Genomic DNA, 25,033 nt, shown 5'->3' on the forward strand with positions numbered 1-25,033 from the left:
CCAGATGGCTAACCGTAAATATAGGGCAATTCTTAAACAACATCTGTTCAGTCTTCCAGAGGTTTGAGGCGGAGGTTCATCTTCCAGCAGGACAATGACATACTGCTAAAGCTACTTTGGAGTTGTATAAAGTAAACATTTTAAATAGGTTTTCTAGTTACATTGTTATCCCTTATGCATTGGATAGGGTAAAATTATTAGATTGATGGGGGTCCTACAGCTTGGACCCCTACCAATCACAAAAATGGGTGTCCTATACTCCCTGCAGCCCTCTGAAATGAACAGAGCATCCAGTCGGGCATATGTGCAGCTGCTCCATTCATTTCTATAAGAATTCTGGAGAGAGTCGAGCGCAATACTTGTCCTGTGGATAAGGTATAACTTAATGTAACTGTAATACCCCTTTAGATGTCTTGGAATGGCCTAGTCAATGGTTACACTTCATTTCAATTGAGAATTTGTGGAATGACTTAAAGAGGTAGTCCGGGTTTTAATAATTATATTTATTTATTTGGAGAATAGGAGGTTGAACAATTTTCTAATATACATCTATTTAAAATTTTACTTTCAGACAGTTATATCCAATTAGAAGGCTCTCACTTAAGAAAAAAAAAATACTATGGCCCTTTAGTCCTGTAAAATGCCTCCATAGGAGAGCTGGATAGTACTAAACATGGTGGCCGTAATGTGACCCTCACAAGTATCATGTGACTTGGCTTTCAGTTAATTGCCCAGGTATCTAACAGGTGAATAGTACTGGGGAGCAGAATATATACGGTATTACTACCTGCAGTAGCATCTCAACATCATGTCTGTCAGTGTCTAAGTAGAAGCAGATCTCTGTGTGTCTTTTTGTTTTGTTTTACACTCAACTTTATTAACATCACTTAGAGACGGGCATCCATTTTACAACAACACCTACAGACAAGCAGCCATGTAAATACCTGTATTAATGTAGTTATTGTAATAACCAAAATTGAAGCACTAGTCCTATTTGCTTATCACATGACTGTGTCCTGACTGCTGACCCAGCACATTTACGTCATGTAACACTGCTGCTTACCGAATGTCGGGGTCACATAAATATTAGCGTGTCACATAACTGATGCCATGTTTCAGTTAAGCCATGGATACGTTGCACAGGACTGATGGGCTATACCATTCTACTGCATGTAGGGGTCAACTGCCTGATATAAGAAAAATATGCAGAATTTTAAATACATGCATATTAAAAGACTGTATGATTTTCTATTATATAAACAAATAAGTAAAAAATAAAATAAAAACTGGAATGCCCCTTTAAGGCTTCTTTCACATTAGCATTAGGATTGTCCGGCAGGGGAACAGCCTGCTGGATCCGTACTAACGCTAGCACACGTGTGCTGCCGGAAGTCCGCTCCGGCCCTATTCACTATAATGGGGACGGATCGGAGACTGCTGTACACCAACAAGCCATTTTATTTGAAGGAGTTGTACCCCAAGAGACATGAATTTGTAATTGCTGCAAAAGGTAGCTCCACAAGGACGTCACCTTACATTTCTCAGTTTGTCTTTATTAGTGTTTGTGTAACAATAAAACTTATTTTGCACCTTCAAAATGGTAGGCATGTTGTGTAAATGAAATTATATAAATCCCCCCCAAATAAATTTTTATTCCAGGTTGTAATGAAACAAAACAGGAAAAACTCCAAAGGGGGTGAATACTCTTGTACGCTTCCTATTCAGCTGCATTGCTAGTGGCTTAAATTTACATTTGAAGTAGGTCCTAGTATGCACAATTATTATTGCTTACTAAAGGAACTTTGATTTAGATGTGGTCTTTTTTTCTGACATGGAGTATTGATAATGTTTTAATGATGGTTTTGTTTCGCTATGTGTAATGTTGACAAGTTCTCATTAGTTTGCAGCCATGTATGCACACATTCTGTGCAGCCTGTTACTCTGGCTGGATGGAGCGCTCCTCCCTCTGCCCTACCTGTAGATGCCCTGTTGAACGGATTTGTAAAAACCACATACTTAACAATCTTGTGGAAGCTTATCTGCTGCAGCACCCAGGCAAGTTATTTTCTATGATTGGATTCCATGGCCAATTCAAATGTATATCACTACAAGCAGTGATTGAATGCCATTGTCTGTATTATTTCTGTATGGCCATGTATTTATACTTGTGGGTTTTTTCCCCTGCTAAATCCAGAAAAGTGTCGCAGTGAGGAGGACAGACGTAGCATGGATGCTCGAAATAAAATCACACAAGATATGCTGCAGCCCAAGGTGCGTCGATCATTTTCTGATGAAGAAGGAAGTTCTGAAGATCTACTTGAGCTATCAGATGTTGACAGTGAATCCTCAGACTTTAGGTTTGTGGCTAGTGTTACTATAATTTTCTATCACTCTTTGCACTTTCTGTCTTTGTTTCTTTTTTTTCTCCTAAATTGATTTGCAATATAGACTTGAAAAATAAATATGCATGTGTCAAAAATTAAGTAATTTTGACATGGCTTTCAATGTAATATTTCATTATCTGTATTTATATGTTGTCTAGAACTAATCTAAATGTTCTATGCAATTCTCATTTTGCTTTTAATTTTTGTAATCATACAGCCAGCCTTATACAGTGTGCCGACAATGCCCAGGGTATGGTAGACACAATATACAGCCACATCCTTATCCTCTTACCATTGAAACAGAAGCAATGCGGACGTTAGGTGATGCTCCTTCTACCTCTACCAACTTTCCTGCAGGTTTGTATGCACATTTCCTTATAGTGAAATGTTTTATATATACACACTTGTTTTACACACAATAGATGTATTGGCTGGGTTTATAATACTTTGTCTCCAGTTGCACACCAAAACATGGAGGAGGACCTCTGTTGCATCCAGTTGCCTAATACGCTGATTGGAGGAGGATCGGAATAATCTGGTGGCACACATACAGAGCAATTCTTTATCTAGTTAATAATGTCTATTAATATCACCATATATGACAAAGCTTTTCTTTGCAGCTGCCCAGGAATATGTATGTTCTGCCCAGGGAAGTCATGTGATATGTGCATGTTGCTTCCAGCCAATGCCGGACAGAAGGAGCGAACGGGAACAAAACCCACATGTGGCACCTCAGCAATGTAAGTCCCAACGTTTGAGACATTTTTTATTTTTCTTCTTTATTTTCTTTGATATACTAGTGGCTGTAACTTCATTATTAGCTCTTGACTCTTCATATTCTGTAATCTGCCTGGAATTACATGGCTCATACTGTGTAGCCAACAGCACAAAGGACTTGCAACTAAAAAAGGCACCTACATTGCCTTCTAGCCCAGGCATGCTCAACCTGCGGCCCTCCAGCTGTTTCAAAACTACAACTCCCAGCATGCCCGAACAGCCTACAGCTATCAGCTTACAGCAGGGCATTGTGGGAGTTGTAGTTTTACAACAGCTGGAGGGCCGTAGGTTGAGCATGCCTGATCTAGCCCATCACAAGTTTAATTCCGCTAAAGTTCATCAGTTGTGTGCATCTCCTTGACCTTCTTTTGCTTTCACAGGCACTGTATGTTTGCAGTCTTTCTGTCACATGTATTGGGGATGCACCAAAATGGGCTGCTTAGGCTGCCTGGCTCCATTTTGTGGTAAGATGCTTATGCCTGTGCCAGATTGCCATTTGTCTTGTCATGTAATGCTTCATTTAGTAGTTCCAAAACCATAGAATACAACTGCATATGTTAAGAAAACTAATGGCATATTTTTATAAAGATCAATAAATAAGTCCTTATTGTAACACATTCGGGCTTTATTGATTTCTAGTGAGGCCACTCAATAAATCTGTATAAAAGGACATCTCTTTTCTACTATTGCTTTATAGACGTACATTTCAGCACTCTAAATCGGTTGTAAACCCGTAAATTATGCTTTCCAATTACAGGGGTTTTTCGGGAGATGCTGCTTTACAAATACAGGTTTTCGAGGTTCCAGATTTTGATCACCTATCTTCAGGATATTAAATGGGTGGAGTCTGACACCTTGCACACCCACTGCTCAGCTGTTCCCTGAGGCTGCTGGTGCATTGGCCCAGATTGAATAATCCGAAAGACGACATTATCTTAATCAGGCTGTCTAGACCTGCACCAGATTCATCAGTGGCTGAGGCTAGATGAAAAATCTGATGCAGGGATTGAAACTTTTCTCAGACATTTTAGGTTACTGCAAAGCCCCGCCCAATTTTCGAGCATATTGGGGGGGGGGGGGGAGCGTAGAAACCCAAGATGCTCCAAATTAGACCACTTTGTCTCGTCACTGACACATTAGTAAATCTGGGCTCTTGAGTGAAGCTGGAAGCACAGCGCAAAGTGTAGTGAATGGGAGCTGAGCCGCAGTAATCTGCACTTTGAACGGAGCTCTGCTGACGGCTCAATTCAAATATAGTTCTAGCGCTGGCGACTGCAGGGAACAGCTGATTGGTGGGGATGCCTAGTGTTGGACCCCAACAATTTGGTATTGTTGACCTACAGATAGTTCATCAATATCTGGCTCCTAGAAAATTCCTTTAAACTGAGTGTGCTGTTTCACGGTATGCCGAACTGCCTAAGCCATGACTAAATAATGTAGCTTAAAGGGAGAATATCTGTGCAACTTAGAAGTTCTAAGAGTTCTCTTCTGCCCTCACTTTTTCTTGGGGTCCATTCACACATCTGCAATTCTGTTCCGCATTTTTCAGAACGGAATTGCAGACCCATTCATTTTTATGGGGCTGCACGATGTGCTGCCCGGATCCAGAAATGCGGATCCGCACTTCCGGGTCCGCAATTCCGTTCCCCAAAAAAATAGAACATGTCCTATTCTTGTCCGCAATTGCAGACAAGATTAGGCATATTCTATTATAGTGCCGGCGATGTGCGGTCCGCAAATTGCCGGTGTCCGTGTTTTGTGGATCCGCAAAACACATACGGATGTGTGAATGGACCCTTAAACCCACTCTTGTATAGGACACAACTTGGCATCAAGTAGTTTAGTCAATTGCTTCTGTTCTTTTTTTCCCTTCAGAGTTAAATCTTGGAGAAAAATGTTTGGACTCTGTGTTAAACAACAACAACTATGAGTCTGATATCCTAAAGGTAAGAAGTAGCCATCAGTGTACATAAAACAAGGGGGCACAATCTGAAATTAGTGGGTGGGGGGAAGCCATGTCAGAAAATATCATTTCACTGAAAGAGTAGTAGATGCTGGGAACAAACCTCCAGCAGATGTGGTTGTAAAATCAACATTAAATAAATTAACGCTTTTGCTTCCAGGAGTCTTTGGGCATTTTGCACCTCTGGTAGCCAGTACAATTTTCACAGTTTTGACATGTACAAATAAAACCTAAATTATGACATAAAAGATCCTACTAATCCAACATATTTTCTGGAGGTAGACACCTGGCACATTGTTAAAATTCTACTCCGCACTTTATACACACAGACACCATCATGCAATGTGGCATCAAAATGTAATTGTTCATAAAAATTGCATAAAAGTTGCTATTCGTGGGTAAAAGTGTAAATGGGGGTGAAAGCTTTATATGGACCACACCTCCCTAAAAATCTATGTTTAATATGTGCAGAGCTAATACATTTAACTTGGGCCTAAATTTACGTGCAAATATCTTCATACAATCACCAGAACTGGAAAGAGCAAAAATCAGGTTTTAAGCTGGAAATTTTAACAAGCGTAACAACCTATAAAATAGAGGGATTATTACAGTCCTTGAAAAGTAAAACCTATATATTTCAAAAAGCAGACAACCTGATGATTGCAGTTGTCCTCACTGACTTTTGACAACCATGTCCTCCTTTATGTAACTTGTGTCACAAGTGTATGCATCAACAAGAGCCTGTGCTCTTAAACAGTGAAGCAGAGGCCATGAAATATTTGGTATCTGGCCGTCCCATAGAAGTAAATGGAATGGTGACCGCGCTAGTTCAATCTCCACTCATTTCTATGGAAATTCAGAAAATGGCTCAGCACATTCGCCTATCTATTTTCGTAACTCCCAAAGAAATGGATAGCACGCCGTGCATGTGAGCTGCACTCTCCTTCACCTTCGAAGGTTCGTTCTGAAGATGGGTGCAGGTCTTAATGGTGGGATCTGCAGTATCTGACTTTATTGGCATAGCCCAGTGATATGACAGTCTCAGATGGCACAACCCCTTTAACTAACACCAGTTTCAGACTGGTATAATATGGGTGGTTTATTACTCCAGTGTTATGGACACAACATCTGAACCCCCTGCAGTTCATCAGAAAATGAGTTTTCTCATGAACCACGGCAGTTTCGGGTATTGCCTCTAGAGATGAGCGAATTTCATATTTTTAAATTCGATCACACTTCATTTGGTGGTTAAAGGTGAATTGCGTTATGGATTTCATTACCATGGACCATAACGCAATTCTTTGACGGAATGCCTTTAGAGGCATTCCGTTATTCATTCGGTCATAATAGAAGTCTATGGGCTGCAAAACGGATCCGTTCCGTTTCCGTTATGCAGGGGAGGACTCTGAACTATTGCAGCTAGCGTTGGTTGATCTTTTTTTAAAGCATAGATTGTAAGCTTTAGTACAAGTCATGGCTGGTATCTCTAGCTCCATCCATCAGTAGCAAGGATGTGTGAGATATGTCCTTGGCTACTGAAGTGCCACCCTGCAAGAATATAAGAGACACGTCCTTGTCAGTTGCCCCCAGTAGACCACACTGAGCACTTTGTGACAAAAGAGGACACTCCTGGTTCTGTTTATTCAGATGATTCACTTGTTCTTAACTGGGATGAGTGTTAAAGCAGACCAGTCACCAGTCTTGAACTGGGGTGCCTTGGCACCCCAGTAAAATTCATTCTAGGAGCCCACTGTACATCTACATGCAAGTATAACCTGCTCACACAGAGGCAGGCAGCAGCAAGACGCTACAAGAGGATTAGTTATGCGGGTCCCTCAGGAAAGTGGATACTGGCTAGTCTGCCTCTGAACCTACATCATCTCATCTCAGCCATCAGATATATCTATAATAATAAACTTGGTGGTTTGTTCACTAATCTACCCAGTTATTTATATGGACACGTAGGCTGGTTGGGATGCTTTACACTGCTTATCTCTATATAGTGCAGTCAGTTTTCTGTCACTTGTGCCACTTGTGTAGCATTGCTGAGCAGACTCCTATAAAGTTTTGTGGGTAAAGATCCAGTAAAACTTGTAATTTCTACATTTATATTGCAGCTTTTTCTACCTTAAAGGAAACGTGTAATCAGAAAATGACCTATTGTTTAAATTCCTTTTTTATGTTTAACATATTTTAAATAAGTTTTTGTGAGGTTCTTTTTAATTTTCCATGTCGCAATCTATATTTAAACAAAAACCATAAATTCCTGCAGTTTTCCCACTGGACACCAAGAATAATAATATCTGCCATTCTTGGTCTGTACAGATCACTTTACTGAAGTTACCTGCTTATCTATACACATAGGTGATTACAGGCAGGATTAAGAATGACAGATAAGTCAGTGATTATCAAAGCTTATCTATTCTTTTCCTTGTACAGTGACCTCTGCACAGGTCACAAAACATGCCTACAAAACTCAATGAGGTCCCATTGTGTCTATGGCGCATGGGGCTGCTGTAAGGCCGCTTTCAGATGAGCAAGTTGCCTACTGCGGACTCACAGCGTGAGTATAAGACAGCTCCCGTCCTGAACTTCCAGCACTGACAGGGTCGCATAGCATTATATTGATTTATGATGCTATGTAACCCTTAGAGGTCTGGAATCTATTGTAGCAGCATTATGTCAGTGTTATCCAATACATTCCAGAACTGTAAGGCCCCTTTCACACGAGCGAGTATTCCACGCGGGTGGAATGCGTTATGCGAACGCATTGCGCCCTGTACAGAATCCGGACCCGCTCATTTTAATGGGGCTGTGTACATGTGCGTTGGTTTTCACGCATCACTTGTGCGTTGCGTGAAAATCGCAGCATGTTCTATATTCTGCGATTTTTATGCAATGCTGGCCCCATAGAAGTGAATGGAGCTGCGTGAAAATCGCATCCGCAAGCAAGTGCGGATGCGATGCGTTTTTCATGGATGGTTGCTAAGAGATGTTGTTTGTATACATTACATTTTTTATCACGCGCGTACAAAACGCATTGCACTCGCGTGATAAAAACTGAACATGATCGCAGGCAAAACTGAATGACTGATTGCGAAATCACGCATTTTTCACAGAACGCATTCGCAATGCATCCGGACCTAATCCGGACACGCTCGTCTGCAAGGGGCCTAAGGGTTACATAGCATCATAAAGGGTTACATAGCATTCTCATGAACGCCTGTTAGCGATCAGCTTGCAGTGTAATACTGCCGCCGATGAACGATGAAACGCTTGTTTATTGGGCAATTCAGATTTTTAAGCATGGTTAAAAATCAGTGCTTGCCAGCGGCAGATTGTGCTGTCTAATAGTGATCTGCTGCCGGCAAACCACTAGACAGTATGGGGATGAGCGATGGCATAGCGATCACCTCTCCCCATGCTGTGGAGGAGATTGCTACATGTAATAGCAGCGGTATTCTCCACTAGTTAGCAAGCGTTTGCCGGGAGGGAACGCTTCCTTCATGACAATCACTTGCTCATACAGGCTTTACACAGACAATGCGATCACTGATAACACCTCCCCGTGTTATTAAAAAAAATAATGGCTGCACACACATATAAGCAGTAAAGCTGAGAAATGGGGATCATTCTAAATTCAAGTGGTACTATACCTACTATAAATGGATCAATGGAAGCTCTTAGTGCACATTTTGATCAAACTTGTGTTGGGCCTACAAGAAAATTTGGCACATTTTCTTGTAATACCCCCCCTGTGTTATGAGAGTAGTTCAATGGGTGATCTAATAATTGGACCATACAGATGTGCCATTGGACAGCCGACAAATGAGCAATTGCTGACTTGCCCGCTGACCAGGTGTCTGGCTTTGATCCAGCCGGAATAAAGAACAATGGAAAGAGTACTTCTATTATCAGAAATGTATAGTTTACCTCTGAAGGAGTGTAGTAGTGGAAAATACATACACCAACCAAATCTGTCTGCTAACATACTGTACGTTTTCATTAAAAACTCTAGATAGTCTAAGTTGAGTGTAATCACATCTGCCCCACACAATAAGGGTCCATTCACACGTCCGTTGTTGCTTTCCTGATCTGTTCCGTTTTTTGCGGAACAGATCTGGACCCATTCATTTTCAATGGGTCCTGAAAAAAATCGGACAGCTCAATGTCCGATTTTTTTCAGGACCCATTGAAAATGAATGGGTCCAGATCTGTTCCACAAAAAACGGAACAGATCAGGAAAGAAACAACGGACGTGTGAATGGACCCTAAAAGTAAGGTATTATTACTTATTTTAGTGTAGCGGACAGACAAATCATTCCTACTTCTTATCTGCGACTAACAGCAATTAGAACCAGTGAGTATAGCAACAATACTGCCTAAAATATAAAGGAATTTATTCCAGCTTCCTTGCACACAGAATTTGTAAAGAATTTGTATTAGTAAATGGTTTTAAGTCGCTCCCTTTCCTAACCGCACATACTCTTACATCCACTAGGTGGGGCTATATGATCACTATCTACAGCATTTTTAACATAACAACCAGGACAACAGTTTATGTAGTGCCTTGTTTGTTCAGAAATTTCCCCTTCTAAATCTTGAGTGGCCTCTTCCCACAGCTCTGTTTTTTTTCCTACAAGCGACTATGTGAAATGTTACTACTAATAGTCTTGTTTGGTTCAGGTGCTGAGCTGCTTGTTCTTTGCCTCTCAGTTTGAGCTTTTTCTATACCTAGGGTTGTTTTTCTAATGTTTTATTGCGCAATATTCACAGAGGCAAGCTGCCATAAGTTTGATGGGTATGCATACCAAGGGAACCTGTCAGCACCTAAATGGACCATAGCCTGCTAGTAGTACCTTAAAGCTGTTGATCAGGTTTTTAATGAAGTTCTTGTGTAAGATGTCTGCAGGTCGTATGGATTCTTTCAGGCGTGATTCCATCCTGAGATTTCGCCCATGCGCCATATGAGCTTGTTTTCTGCCCCTGTGCATTGCTCCCTGCTGTAGTGTACTTGGCTAGTCAATGCACAGGCACAGACTCACGTGGGCAAGCACTTCAGAGAACATTATCCGGCATCAGGGTCAGTCACCGGATCAGGAGCTCCTGCACATTGGCTCACTACAGTGGGGATCAATGCGCAGGCACTGGAAACGAGATCATATGGTGCATGCGCAAAATCTCAGAATGGAATTGCGTCTGAAAGAATCCAAAAGGCCATCAATCAAATGCGAAGGAGTGGGAAGGGGGAGGGGTGAGCTTGACTTCAAGCGTGAAAGCTGCCCCATCGACTTTTGCATATGACCTGCGGGGGAATAAAGATTGTTTTACAGCAATCATGCACCTCAGACATTTTACACAACAACTTCATTAAAAACCTGATCAACAGCTTTACAGTACTGCTGGCAGTTTAACATCCATTTTGGTGCTGATGGGTTCCCTTTAAGTGTGGATGAAGTGCTACTGTATATACATTACAGAAAACAATTGCTACTGCAAAAAATGTAGTTAATCCAATTAGAGGATATTGGGGATACTGAAAATGGGATCTAGTCCCAGTTTTTGAGAAAAAAAAATGTGCACATTGGAAGTAACCATGAGCTGGAAATCTGCCAGAAAATGTTCTGCAGCAGGTTGAAATTTTATGTTATTTGCCTCAGGAAAATATGTTTTCCTGCTGACCGAAATCTTTTAATGCTAGTTTAACCCCTTCCCGCACTATGACATTCATTTCACATTATGGGCAGATGAGTCTTAGTGCACTGTGCCATACTTATATTGCACATTGATGGTATGGACGTAAGCTGGGCCAGTGCTGTAACATGCAGCTGACATCTCAGGACCAGAGATCTCAGAATATGGCAATACCAAAGCAGAGTTTTTTTTTTTTTTGTCTTTTGCAAAAGTAGTGAAATATAAAAATTCATTGAACAAATTTGTTATCGCTGTAATAGTACAAACCCACAATAGTGCCAGTAAAAAAAACTGTTCGTCCCACAAAAAACAATTCCTCATATGGCTATGTTAATAGAAAAACTGACCACACAGGGGATCCTCCTGCAATGAAGAAGTCACTACCTACATGGCAGATCCTTTGCTGTCACTCTTCTTCTGGCCGGGATCTGTTTACTCTTTGTTAAAGGGGTTGTCCCACAACAATATTCTACAGTTTTCAAACAGCTCTTAAATGTAATAAAAAATTTAGCATAGCCACTGAGTTATTCAATAAAATGTATCTGTATAGCGCCACCTGCTGTTTTTTCTTTTTATTTCTTTGTCCGCCCACTGAGATGGCCACACATGCTCAGTTTTATATTTCTACTGTCTCCTACGCTGTGATGGGGAGAGCATAGACACGCCCCTTAGCTGCAGCAGGAAAGACACTCCCCTCAAGCTGTTGGCTTGTAATAAATCTAGCAGAGCAATGAATGAGGAGATCTCTGGATCCATGTGCGGCACAGGGCTGGTACTAGTGTTGTTAGAGAATGTCATGTTCTATATGATCTCTGATTTTCATTTTTTACATTAGTCATGGGATAGCCTTTAAAGGTCACATGAACAACACATGACCTCTGCAGCCAATCACTGCCCTCTGCGGTGCATCAATGAGGTCAATGATTGGTTGCAGTGGTCAGCTCTTGTAAATCTGGGTAAACAGATCCTGGCTGAGAGAACCAGAGCATCAGGGCTGGATCTCCCAGGTAAGTAATAAGCACTTCTTTATTGTAGGCAGATTCCCTCTGTTGTCTAGTTTCCTCCTGAAACCAGACAGAATCCTGTCCTTAAAGTGACACTTCCATACTTTTTTTTAAATCAAATTAACAGCCTGAAATATGAATATGTGGTGTATTTCTTTTTTATGACTAACAGTTGGATAGTTTCTGGATATCATTTTTGGAAGTCAGTCCATGTATTCTACTATCTGTCCTGGCTCTTTAACCACCTCTTTGTTTGGACTTTTAGCACAGCAAACAGCCTCACTTAACTATTTCTGTGACCAGAGAGACCCCCTGTGGTGACTCAATTAGAGCATCCTACATTACACCCATCAAAGCAATGTTCTTCTGTGGACATCTTTATCTAGACCTATCAAGACAGCAATAGTCATACTGTTACTTCAATTCTAAACCTACATTTATCATTAGGATTGCCCTGCTGATAACATATTCCCCTCACAGCAGCAGTAAACTGACAGTGGATTAACTATCTATTTTAGGAGGTCTTGAGATTTTTCCCACAGAGGGGCAGTAACATATTTTGTATTTGATTTTGAATGGTGCAGTCCTGCTGAAATTAAAAAGAAAAGCAGCCCAAAATTAAAAATAAAATAAAAATTTCGGTGAATTTTTAGATAAAAAAATTCTGATGGAAGTGTCACTTTAAGGAGTTAAAGAGGACCTATCACTTCTCCTGAGGTCTGTTTTAGTTACTACTTCGGTGCTCAATGCAATAACCATTCTGGAGCATCTTTTCATACTGATCCATGGCTGTTGTATGGTGCAAGTCAATAACAGAGCTATTTTACACTGCACACCCCAGGAGGTAGAGACCATGATCGGCGATAATGCTGATCACGGACATTTCACCCCTCAGATTCCGTGGTCAAGTTGAAACCACAGCATCTAGACTGTCTTTTCCGAGGAGTGCTGTGCACCTGTGGACTGAATGACTCGCCATGCCAAGATTGAGGGAGCCGTTCAGTTGCTATGGCAGCCTCAGGCCTTCTGAAAACGCCCAGGCCTGCCACCGTGTACTTCCAATGAGGCAATGGAGATTGGTAGAAATGCAGTCTATGGGAGAAGCAATCAGACAATCACATATTAAAGTCCCCGAGGGAGACTTACTTTAAATTTTAAAAAATTAAAAATTAATATAACATAAAATGTCAAATAAAAAATAAACAACTAAAAAGGTCATCAGCATCACTGTGTTCCAAAACACCCGAACTATTAAAATATGATACCGTACGGTGCACTGCGCAGTAGGTGGGGGGGGGGGGGAATCAAAATGGCTGATTTGCTGTGTGTTGTTTTTTTTTCTGTGTTTGTTTATTATTTATTTTTTGGGTCATTTCCCAAACAAAATGTAATAAGTGCTGAAAAAGTCATACACACTCCAAAATAGTATCAATGAAAATGAGCTCCGTAGATGTAAATATAAAAAAGTTATGGAGGTCAGAATATGGTGACAAAAATAAAAAATTATTTTTCAAGGTTTTTATTTAAGTGTTTAAACACAAGAAAAAGCTATATAAATGTATTACTGTAATCATTTAAGTCTTACTACATAGGGAATGCTGCAAAAACAAAACTTCTAAAACTATAGAGGTTTTTTTCCAATTCCACCCTATTTGGATTTTTTTCCAGCTTCCCACTGCATCATACACAATATAAAATGGTGCTATTAAAAAGTATGACTTGTCCTGCAAGAAGAATACCTCATAAAGCTATGTAAATGTAAAAATATAAACACCACACACACAGAGTGCTTTGCTGTTTCCCAGCCGGGAGGTGGACGGAACTGCTTCTCATCTTGCCTTAGTAACAGTGAGATGAGACAACCCCTTAAATAAGCTAGTAGCAATAACTGAGCAATGGAACAACATGTAAATTCTCCAGAATTGGTATTGCATGGAGAATTGAATCATTTACAAAACAGACATGTCAGGAGAGAATTATTTCATATGACTCTGTATTCTATTATTCCTACTAGAAGTTTATGAATTAACTGCCAGCAGTCTGCAGTAAAGGTCCAACTAGGTGCTACCAGATGGGAGGGTGCCTCTACTCAGTGCTGCAAGTGACAGACTGTGCAAGGACACCCCCAACTGGTAACACCCAGTTGGACCTTTATTGCACACAGTTGGCTGTAAATTCATAATATTGTAGTAGAAATAATAGACGAATGGCACAAAATAGAGTCATAGGAATAGATGCTTCAGAATTGTTATTACACGGGGTATGCAAGTAGTTACTAAATCAGACATGTTCAGCATATATGGGGTCATTTTATCAAACTGGTGAAAAGTAGAACTGACTTAGTGGTCCATAGAAACCAATCAGATTGCACCTTTAATTTTTCAAAGCTACTTTAGAAAATGAAAGGTGGAATCTGATTGGTTGCTGTGGAGACCTAAGCCAGTTCTACTTTACACCAGTTTGATAAATGACCCCAATAATGTTCACGTATTACTGTATAGTAAAACATCCAAACTGCTATACTTGGAGAACCGCTGTCGGAATGAGTTGCTAACACAGAGTTTACCTTTTCAGAATTACCTGGCATCCAGGGGTTTAACATGGAAAGACTTACTGCATGAAAGCCTTGCAGCTGTTCAGAGAGGTGTTTTTATGCTTCCCGGTAAGTAGACATTTGACATCATTACTTCTATTTATGAGGTACCATATTTTATGCCTGCGCTATTTTGAATGCTTTTATAAAATAGATTCTTTGCTTAGCTTCTTCTATGTCCCTTTATTTTTTCATGGTAAACCATGCAGTATTTTTAGTGCGGTTCTTGGGGGGGCAGCGGACAGCCTGATAGGAGTTAATTGTCTGAAAAACAGAGACTCCCCAGAACTAAACAATTGATGACCTATCCTTAGGATAGGTCATCAATATCAGATTGACTGCGGTCCGACTCCCGGCACCTCTATGATCAGCTGTTTGCAGGTGCCGGAAACAGTCACAAGCTGTCTACTTGTCCAGCACTCAGAGCTCCTGCAAACAGCTGATTGAGGGACGTGCCAGGTGTCTGACCTCAGTCCATCTGATGACCTATCCTAAGGATAGAGGTTTAGTCTTGGACATCTCCTTTAAAGGGTTTCTGTCACCCCGCAAAACTCATTTTTTTTTTTTTGGATAGTTAGATTCTTCATAGTGCGATATAGGAGAATATAATGCTCTTACTTACTTTCATGCGGCCGATTCTTTATAAAACGAACTTTTATAATATGTAAATGAGGGCTCTACCAGCAAGTAGGGCGTCTACTTGCTGGTAGCTGCTGCAGAAATCCGCCCCCTCGCCGTGTTGATTGACAGGGCCAGCCGTGATCTCCTCCTCCGGCTGGCCCTGTCAGTAATTCAAAAATCGCGCGCCTCGCGTCATTCGGCGCAGGCGCTCTGAGATGAGGAGGCTCGTCTCCTCAGCACTCCCTCAGTGCGCCTGCGCCGATGACGTCTTCTCTTTTGGTGATGTCATCGGCGCAGGCGCACTGAGGGAGTGCTGAGGAGACGAGCCTCCTCATCTCAGAGCGCCTGCGCCGAATGACGCGAGGCGCGCGATTTTTGAATTACTGACGGGGCCAGCCGGAGGAGGAGATCACGGCTGGCCCTGTCAATCAACACGGCGAGGGGGCGGATTTCTGCAGCAGCTACCAGCAAGTAGACGCCCTACTTGCTGGTAGAGCCCTCATTTACATATTATAAAAGTTCGTTTTATAAAGAATCGGCCGCATGAAAGTAAGTAAGACTATTATATTCTCCTATATCGCGCTATGAGGAATCTAACTATCCAAAAAAAAAAAAATGAGTTTTGCGGGGTGACAGAAACCCTTTAATGTTGACAAAGAGAAAAAGTCATGCACAGTACATCTGTTCTTGTATTGGTTACATGGACACCTTGATCTCAGTCGCTGCATGCTGAGACACGTCTGTGTGCAGATCTGGTAGATGGAATACACTGTGCAGCATGCACTGCTGTCCCAAGCCTCCTGCATTGCAAACTGTGCTTTTATGTTTAAAGAGGACATGTCGCCACAAAATGCAATGCAATGCAATCTGAAGGCACTATGTTAAAGAGCAGGAGGAGCTGAGCAGATTGATATATCGTTTTGTGGGAAAAGATTCAGTAAAAGTTGTCATTTTTACATTTATATCTGCAGCCCTGTGAATACCCATTGTACCAGAAGGAGGTGTTATCAGTGACAGCTCTCTCTGTATGGACACATACACACAATGCTATCAGACACTGATAACCTCTCCCTCCTGTACAGATAGCTGTTCACAGAAGGTAAATAAATGTATAAATTACAGGTTTTACTGAATCTTTTCCCACAAAACTATATATTAATCTGCTCATCTTCTCCTGCTCTATAACATGCTGCTGTCAAATTGCATTTTGTGGTGACTGGTCCACTTTAAGCCTAAACCGGTACAGGCTGTCAGATGGATTAAAGTTCTTCATAATAGTGAAATTTGATCTTTAGCTCAGGAGCACTGGGCTTATCTGTATCACCTTCTTTCTTTTCTGTGAGGATGGGAATATTATGTAATACTGAAGTTCTTGCTGCTGCAATTTAGAAGCTACTGTTTATGGCATGATTGGAATTTGGAGATTTAAGCCTAGGCTCTATATGAGATTAAATCGGTGTACCATTACTAGATGACGTAATAAATTGTTTTGACATTCCTTTATATGCATATCTCTTACATATACAGTACAGACCAAAAGTTTGGACACACCTTCTCATTCAAAGAGTTTTCTTTATTTTCATAACTTTGAAAATTGTAGATTCACACTGAAGGCATCAAAACTATGAATTAACACATGTGGAATTATATACATAAACAAGTGTGAAACAACTGAAAATATGTCATATTCTAGGTTCTTCAAAGTAGCCACCTTTTGCTTTGATTACTGCTTTGCACACTCTTGGCATTCTCTTGATTAGCTTCAAGAGGTAGTCCCCTGAAATGGTTTTCACTTCACAGGTGTGCCCTGTCAGGTTTAATAAGTGGGATTTCTTGCCTTTATAAATGGGGTTGGGACCATCAGTTGCGTTGAGGAGAAGTCAGGTGGATACACAGCTGATAGTCCTACTGAATAGACTGTTAGAATTTGTATTATGGCAAGAAAAAAGCAGCTAAGTAAAGAAAAACGAGTGGCCATCATTACTTTAAGAAATGAAGGTCAGTCAGTCAGCCGAAAAATTGGGAAAACTTTGAAAGTAAGGGCTATTTGACCATGAAGGAGAGTGATGGGGTGCTGCGTCAGATGACCTGGCCTCCACAGTTACCGGACCTGAACCCAATCGAGATGGTTTGGGGTGAGCTGGACCGCAGAGTGAAGGCAAAAGGGCCAACAAGTGCTAAGCATCTCTGGGAACTCCTTCAAGACTGTTGGAAGACCATTTCAGGGGACTACCTCTTGAAGCTCATCAAGAGAATGCCAAGAGTGTGCAAAGCAGTAATCAAAGCAAAAGGTGGCTACTTTTGAAGAACCTAGAATATGACATATTTTCAGTTGTTTCACACTTGTTTGTTATGTATATAATTCCACATGTGTTAATTCATAGTTTTGATGCCTTCATAGTCCTGAAAATAAAGAAAACTCTTTGAATGAGAAGGTGTGTCCAAACTTTTGGTCTGTACTGTATATAAAAATGAATCTCTGTCTGTTCACGGCCAAATGACTGGACCGGTCTACACCATGGGTACATTGGGTGTCCAGGAAGGTTTTCATAAAGGTCTCTGCTCTCTAGGACGTACCATTCTTGAGAGATTCCCAAAAAATTTATTATCCAATAGGAGCTTGCAGCTTCACTCACATTCTAACTGCCATTCACTGTTAAAGGAGTGGGGCACTGTAAATATCTTTTAACCACACACACAAACATTAAAATAAATAGTCGAAATATACCCGTGCGACGTCAGATCATTCAGCTAGTGTGTACAGTGTGTGTGTATAATATATATATATATATATATATATATATATATATATATATATATATTATATAATGAGAGAGAGCTGTATTCAGAGAACTGCAAACAGCATGCTATGAACAGCTTTATGTATTAAATGCTATCCTTATGGGGTACTCTGTTATTTTAAGATTCATGTTTAGCAAGTGGGGTGACTTACTGACTTTTTTTCCCCTAAAATTTGTACTCTACATCAATCGGCCATAACATTAAAGGTTGTATTACTCTGGCCGATGGTTGGCCAGATAATATCTAATGAGCGTTAGTAGGAACGCTTATTAGCGATGATTTGGCAGATTACTCAATGAACGAGCTTTGCAGATGGCGGATTGTGCTGTGTAATCATGGTCTGCGGCTGGCAAACAATTATTCAGTATGGGGACGAGGGATGGCATTAGCGATTGCTCATTACCATACTGTGGAGGAGACTTCTCCATGTAATAATAGCAGTCTCCTTCACTAACAAGCAGGCGATTGCCGGGAAGGGAATGTTTCCTTCCTGACAATCGACTGCAAAATGTTTTAATGTAATACAGCCCTAAAACATGTAGAATAACGTTGTTGCCCTTGTGTCAATGGTACCAGTTGTGGTTAGAATGTACTAGACAGCAAGGGATCTTGAAGTTAAAGGGGTTGTCCGGGTTCAGAGCTGAACCCAGACATACCCTTATTTTCACCCAGGCAGCCCCCCTGAGGCCAGCATCGGAGCATCTTATGCTCCGATGCGCTCCCTTGCCCTGCGCTAAATCGCGCAGGGCAAGGTCTCTTTTTTGTTTTCAATAACACACCGCCCGGCAGTGTGTTCGGTGATGTCACTGACTCTGATGGGCGGGCTTTAGCTCTGCCTTAGCCGTTTTACTGGCTAGGGCAGAGCCAAATCCTGCCCATCAGAGCCGGTGACGTCACCGGGCTTCCTGGCAGCCCCATGGAGAGCCCCGGTACGTCACCGGACCTCCAAAAAATGCCTTTTCCCTGCACGATTTAGCGCAGGGCAAAGGAGAGCTTTGGAGCATAAACTGCTCCAATGCTCAAGTCAGGGGAGCTGCCGGGGTGAAAATGGAGGTATGTCCGGGTTTAGCTCTGAACCCGGACAACCCCTTTAATGTTTTAGAAGCAGGAAAATCGGCAAGTGTAAGAATCTGAGCGATAATGGCAAGATTGTGATTGCTAGACATCTGGGTCAGAGCATTTCCAAAGCAGGAGGTCTTGTGGTGTGTTCACACCATGCTCTGGTTCGTACCTACCAAAAGTGGTCCAAAGAAGGACAAGTGATGAATGAGCTGCAAGGCCATGATATACATAGGCCGTGAAGACTAGACTGTTTGCTCTGATCCCACAGATGAGCTTCTGTAGAACAAATTGCTGAAACAATGTGGCGAGGTGGGGGCCGCCAGAAGGGTTGCTGAAAGTGGACAACCCATATATAATTATTTTTTTTATTTAAATGATGAATTGCTTCTTTTTTGATGATTTGGCTTTGTATTTTTTTTTCTTTTTTTATGTGTTTCTTATGTTTTTGTTTTCTTTTCTTACATTGTTTCTTTTTTATATTTTGTTCAGATTATAGGATTAATGGTAATACTGTGCTTTGCTACTTCTGTAGCCTTCGTAACTTCAGAGATCTTACCTATCAATACAGACAGAACATCCCACCTTCTGAGCTACCAGGTACCCCAGATTCTCTTGCCTCTTCTACAGTGTTCTTATTTTATCTGTTTTTGTATGTCTTTGGGCTGAGCTACGAATATAAATATTAGTGACTAGTAGTCAAAAAATGATAATATCCTGCACTTCACACTGCTCACAAATGTGACTAACTAACATTTTTTAAATGCCACTGCAGTTGTAGCTGTGGTCACTGTTTGTGACCTTAACTGATGCATGCCATGTACTGTATCATTGACGGATTATCTCTCAATATACAGAGAATGTGGGAGGGATCCTGAGCACCTGCACAGTGCAGTATAGGACACATACTGTCCTGTTATATACTGTTTCTCTACAGGCACAGTGCTGTTACAAATACAGTGTGTTGGTGCCTATTTAGCAGCCATGGTAAGTGGTCAGGTTAATACTATTTGGTGTGGAGGAGATGAGGTAGGTTAAAGGGTGTTGTCCAGGATTAGAACAACATGGCTGCATTCTTCCAGAAACAGCCCCACATCTGTCCATGGGTTGTGTCTGGCATTGCGGCTCAGCTGTGTTGAAGTGAATGTGGTGGTGCTGCAATACCACACTTAACCCGTGGACAGGTGGGGCACTGTTTTTGATAGAACACAGCCAAGTTTTTCAAATCTGGACAACCCTTTTAAAGAAGTTATGATGACTATCCAGTGAAACTCCACGTCTTTTATTAACCTACATTTTGTAAGTCTTTGAAAATAATGAATGTCTGTGTTACTTTCAGTTGCAGTGACATCAAGACCAAATTGTTACTGGGGGAGAAACTGCAGAACTCAGGTTAAAGCGCACCATGCCATGTGAGTATAACCGATTATAGCAAATATCATAAGACTGTGATGTCACAGTAAATCTGCCTGATGAAATGTATTTGTCAAACGTATTTACAGCAAATGGTCTCAGTTCCCACTGGCATCATCATGCTTCTGGTTTTCACAGAACTTTTTTTCTGCCTGCCCATAAAAAGTTTCCTGATTCAACAGAGGTAAATCAGACAATTTGAGAACATTTTAGCAAATGCTATTGTGTACAGAGCCTTAAAAGGGTCTTCTAGTGGATAAATAGATTCTTAAGCTGGAAATGCTTTAGAAAAAAAATAACAGAGCCTGCACTCGGCTCCCCAATCAGTTTAGCAGATGGCTGTAAATCCCACTCAACCAGTCATGATGATATTGGTCATTGCTGCAGCCAGTGACTACCTGAGCAGCATTCAGAGCCATTTCCTAGAAACAGGAAGAGGAGCGAGCAGGGATTTGTGAGGGGAGTATAAACTTGTTTTTTGCAAAGCACTTGCAGCCCATGGACAAGCTTATTTTTATTCAGCTGGAATACCCCTTTAAAGTGGCCATACACATTATGTCATTTAAGTCTTTTAGGCCAGGCATCTAATGTGTATGTGCCTCCCAACTCTCGCTGATGTCGGGTTAGATAGGAATTGGGCATAGTAGATTTCAAGCGCCCTATCCTTTTGTTCTCCTGACACGTATGAGCGCGATGTCCTCCACTATTCCCATTGACTAGACGTGCATGCCTAACCGAGCATTCACATGTGTGGGAGGATCCAATTATCTTGTATGTATGCCCATCTTTAAGTTTTAAGTTATGATTGAATTTGATGTGGCCATTTAAAGCTGGTCAAAAGACTAATACTGGTGGATTTCTTGTTGTTAAATGTGTTGTCCAGGAAAAAATATTCATGACCTATCTCACATCAGCGGGGGACCGAGTCCAGGCTGTGTCGGAAAGCTGCAGTGCTCTTTGGAGCTCTGGTGAACACGGCAGCCTGCCGGACGTTTACCAAGCACAGTGCCGTACATTGTAAAGTGGTTGTGCTTGGTATTGCAGCTCAGCTCCATTGACTCAAAGAAAAGTTGTGTATCTCTTTGGGTCACTGGAGGTTTTACACAGGGAGTAATGAGAGTAGGCCCATTTACAACTTAAAAGTCCTCTCAAACTGGTCGATGCCACACAATAATCAAGTGCTGATCAGCGTAGATTTGTGCTATACTTTTTGCACAAATCTACGACTTTTGTATGTCAAAACACTGGCCTATCCTTTTAATAAGTTTCTCCCAAATATTTTTTGTTTTATTGTGCAAAAGTATTAAACGGTGAGAAAAAATAAATTAAAAATTCCCACAGAATACAGTTTACCTGTCATTTATATTGCACAGTGGACCCCGTTAAAGCAAGACACCAAAAATTGCAGAATTATGCCTCATTCACACGTCAGTGTTTGGTCAGTGATTTCCATCAGTGATTTTGAGCCAAAACCAGGTGCGGCCCTAAACACAGAACAGGGGCAGATCTTTCCCTTATACCTTATGTCTGTGGAGGCTCCAATCCTGGTTTTGGCTGACAATCACTGATGGAAATCACTGCCCAAAACACTGACGTGTGAATGTAGCTTTACTGTTTAACACTCCCCCCCCCCCCCCCCCCCCCCCCCACAAAAAAAAACTTATGAACATGTTTCAAAACATTGTGTGCCCTAAAATGATGCCATTCAAAAATACAATTCTATAAAAGCAAGCCATAAAGATTATAAGGATATCTCGACCAGAAAAATAAAAAGCTATGGTTCTCAGAGGATTCATTAATTTTAATTTTAATCAATACATTGATGAGTTTTGGAATTTCTTTACTTAAAAACCCCATGTTATCTATTGATGTGGGATGGTGATTCTGCTGGTGTCTTTCATGAAAAGATCCAAGCTGAAATGTTGCATCTCGTCCTGTCCAGGAAATTCAACCACATCTGTGAACAAACACGCTTCAAGAACTAAGTCTGGTACCATCTGGAAACAAAGGCACCTCAAGGACTGCACGTTCTCATACAAGGAGACATGAGAGGCTCAGGAAGACGTCAAGATGCCTGTGACCTTCTAGTGTACAGCACCCTGTTCCTGGTTTAGGAGGGTGGGCTGATTACACTGTGCCAGTTCCTGTTGGCACACAGTGATGTTTGCCAATAAATTGCTTTTGGGTTTGTTTCCCAGGTTGAGCTCTGGTTTCAGGACAGAGTCAACCAATATTATACAATGCAAAATGTCTTTCTTCCAGTAGGGCCATTGACTGGTTTAACATTTGAAACATCTGCCCAGTGACTGTGGGTTTTACAGCTTTCTGCTGCACATCGCTGTAGTGCTGTTATCGATGGACATTATTGTATTGTAAATGACCTGTTTTGTTTATCAGTTAATATTGCTTATTTAAAGATTCACACTGAATATATTGCAGGTTACCCGCTATTCTAGTGTGCTTTCCATTCAGGGAAATTGGTTCAATTTACAGCCATTGGTTTGTTATGCACATGACTAGTCTGCTTCTTTTTTCTGAAGAAGCAAATATTTTTTTCTGACCGCTATTTGAGTCCTGGAAACTCCTGCTCTGCACTGTGGTTCCCATGTATGTGATCTACATAACTGAATATTTATGTTGCTCATGGAACATGCCCGCAACACTGAATGTTCACATCTGGACCAGCTATGTCTTGATAGCTTCTCCCACCATTGCGACCATCTCTTGTTTTTATGGACTATTGACATTTTCCACAAAAAATAAAAACCCTATAGTACAGGGAAACTTAAGTAAATGTTTATACCTCACAAATTGAATTCTGCCTATTACACAATGTTGCTTATCTACTGTAGTCAGTGCAATTCATAAAACATGTATTATACTTGTTTGTAAACTTTAATTTGCATAGACCTCTGCAGTGCTGACATTTTTTTGGCCTATTTCTTTACACATTTTTGGTCAGTGGGCTGGTATCCCTACTCCTAGTAATGGAAATGCTTATTGTCTTTTGTAAGTTGTTCACTTGATTCAACAAGATGTGATGTATGCTGCTAGCTTTTCTCGGCTGCCAAGTGAAGCTGGTAGTAGTCCCTGTTCTTTGTCCTCCAGCTACAGCACTGATGCTGAGATCCTTGGCATACAGCACAGAGACAATAAGGATGGGATTTTTTTTTTTGTGTGTGTGCGAGATAACCCCTTTTAAGATTGGGCTGTCACATGAAATGAAGCTTTAATGCCTTGCCCTTCCTGTTCACATTTCTTATCTTTAATGAAACATTCTTATAGGGCTTGTCAGAAGTTTTTAAAACAAACAAAATATACTAAATAAATAAAATTAAGCTATACTTAAGTTACTACCCTGCCATATATAGCACAAGGGTGTGCACCCCTGGTCTGTGTTTACAGTGCTGCAACCACGACAATCATTGTCAGTTTTTTGCTGTATACCACTGAGAGCAGCAATTGGCTGCAGCAGTCATGTGAGGGCAGAAACAGTGTCATTTCTGGGGCCCTAGTGCACCACTAAGTTCTGCCCCTCTAGTGCCCTCAGTAGCAATAACGCCTCCTATAGCGACCCCACTAATAGTAATGACCTCCATAGTAGGCTCCCCCAAAATGTCAAAGAAAAAGAAAATCAATTACCTGACTATCGTCCCATGCTGCTGTTTGCAGTGCAGACCACAGGACTCTTCCAGTCTGTGGTCAGAGATGCCAGCAGTTGAAATGATGTCCTCATGCCTTTTATACGTACTTTCATAGGCTTCATGCCTAGTGCCATTGAAAGTGTACGATGGAGCAGGGAGCAAAAAGCCAGAGCCTAAGCCCTTGATGGTTTGGCCCAGCATAGCACCCCATGCATTTGCATGGTAGTAAACACCACCACCAGAGGGGATAACTGGAGCTGTGGTGCTGGAAACAGCTGGGGAGTAACTTGTGAGTATACCTTTATTTTAGTACATTTTTTTTAATTTTTTAAATCAGATATTTTTTATTAAAATTTGTCATAATACAAGACTGTGCAAAGTAAGCATAACAAAGCTAATGCAAAACCCCCTTCTTCCAGGTAATGATAGTTGAGAAAATGCAGTACAAAAAGTCTGCAAAGCTATTGGCAACCTCCCAGGTCACATCAGCTACACAGCATTTACACAAAGTATGTACTTTCCATGGCCATCCCACTGGGGACCAAAGTACAATCAGCCATTGCCAAGTACATATAATCCGACAAGGTGTTCACTAGCCAACCCAAGCACACCACTGAGACCTGTACTTTTTTTTATTTTTTTTATTGATCCTCTTTTGTGATAAATCCCTTTCGCTAAGCATATTACGTGATTAACCTTCCATTTTAGTTCCATAATAGAAGGTGCACTAGTCAGTACGAAGTAATCCGTTTCTGTAGAGGGAAGTGTATGTAACTAGCCTTATATACAGTTAAGTGGTGTATTTGGAACAGAAATCAGATAGATACTGTATATCAAGGCCAATCATCCCTCCCAGAGGTCATTTAATACTAGACAGTGCTAAAATACATGCATCAAATCAGCAGAGGAAGCCAATGAGCACACATATTGCGCCATATCTCTCACTCTAATTCTAAATAAGAAAGCAGGTGTACAATATACTCTGGAAAAAACTTGGATAGGGGGTCACTCAAAATATCAGGCAAACACTTGGAGATGTATCCACACTCACTTTATAATACATAAATTACACAATAATA

General features: G+C 41.1%; 1 protein-coding gene across 4 annotated transcripts in view; it reads left to right on the forward strand.

Annotated features, from left to right (window-relative positions):
• CHFR (checkpoint with forkhead and ring finger domains) overlaps window positions 1-23,221 on the forward strand; it is a 61,018-nt gene extending 37,797 nt beyond the window's left edge. For all 4 annotated transcript variants that reach the window (XM_040416298.1, XM_040416299.1, XM_040416302.1 and 1 more), the window contains exons 9-18: window positions 1,901-2,055; window positions 2,195-2,357; window positions 2,602-2,741; window positions 3,005-3,124; window positions 3,542-3,625; window positions 5,037-5,107; window positions 14,397-14,484; window positions 19,390-19,497; window positions 20,237-20,309; window positions 22,253-23,221. In XM_040416298.1, the coding sequence (XP_040272232.1) occupies window positions 1,901-2,055; window positions 2,195-2,357; window positions 2,602-2,741; window positions 3,005-3,124; window positions 3,542-3,625; window positions 5,037-5,107; window positions 14,397-14,484; window positions 19,390-19,497; window positions 20,237-20,309; window positions 22,253-22,295 (1,045 nt within the window). In that variant the 3' untranslated portion in view covers window positions 22,296-23,221. The remainder of the gene's footprint in view (window positions 1-1,900; window positions 2,056-2,194; window positions 2,358-2,601; window positions 2,742-3,004; window positions 3,125-3,541; window positions 3,626-5,036; window positions 5,108-14,396; window positions 14,485-19,389; window positions 19,498-20,236; window positions 20,310-22,252) is intronic.
• Window positions 23,222-25,033: the final 1,812 nt, after the last annotated feature.

Source organism: Bufo bufo, chromosome 2, assembly GCF_905171765.1.
Source record: "Bufo bufo chromosome 2, aBufBuf1.1, whole genome shotgun sequence".
In the NCBI taxonomy this organism is placed as follows: domain Eukaryota; kingdom Metazoa; phylum Chordata; class Amphibia; order Anura; family Bufonidae; genus Bufo; species Bufo bufo.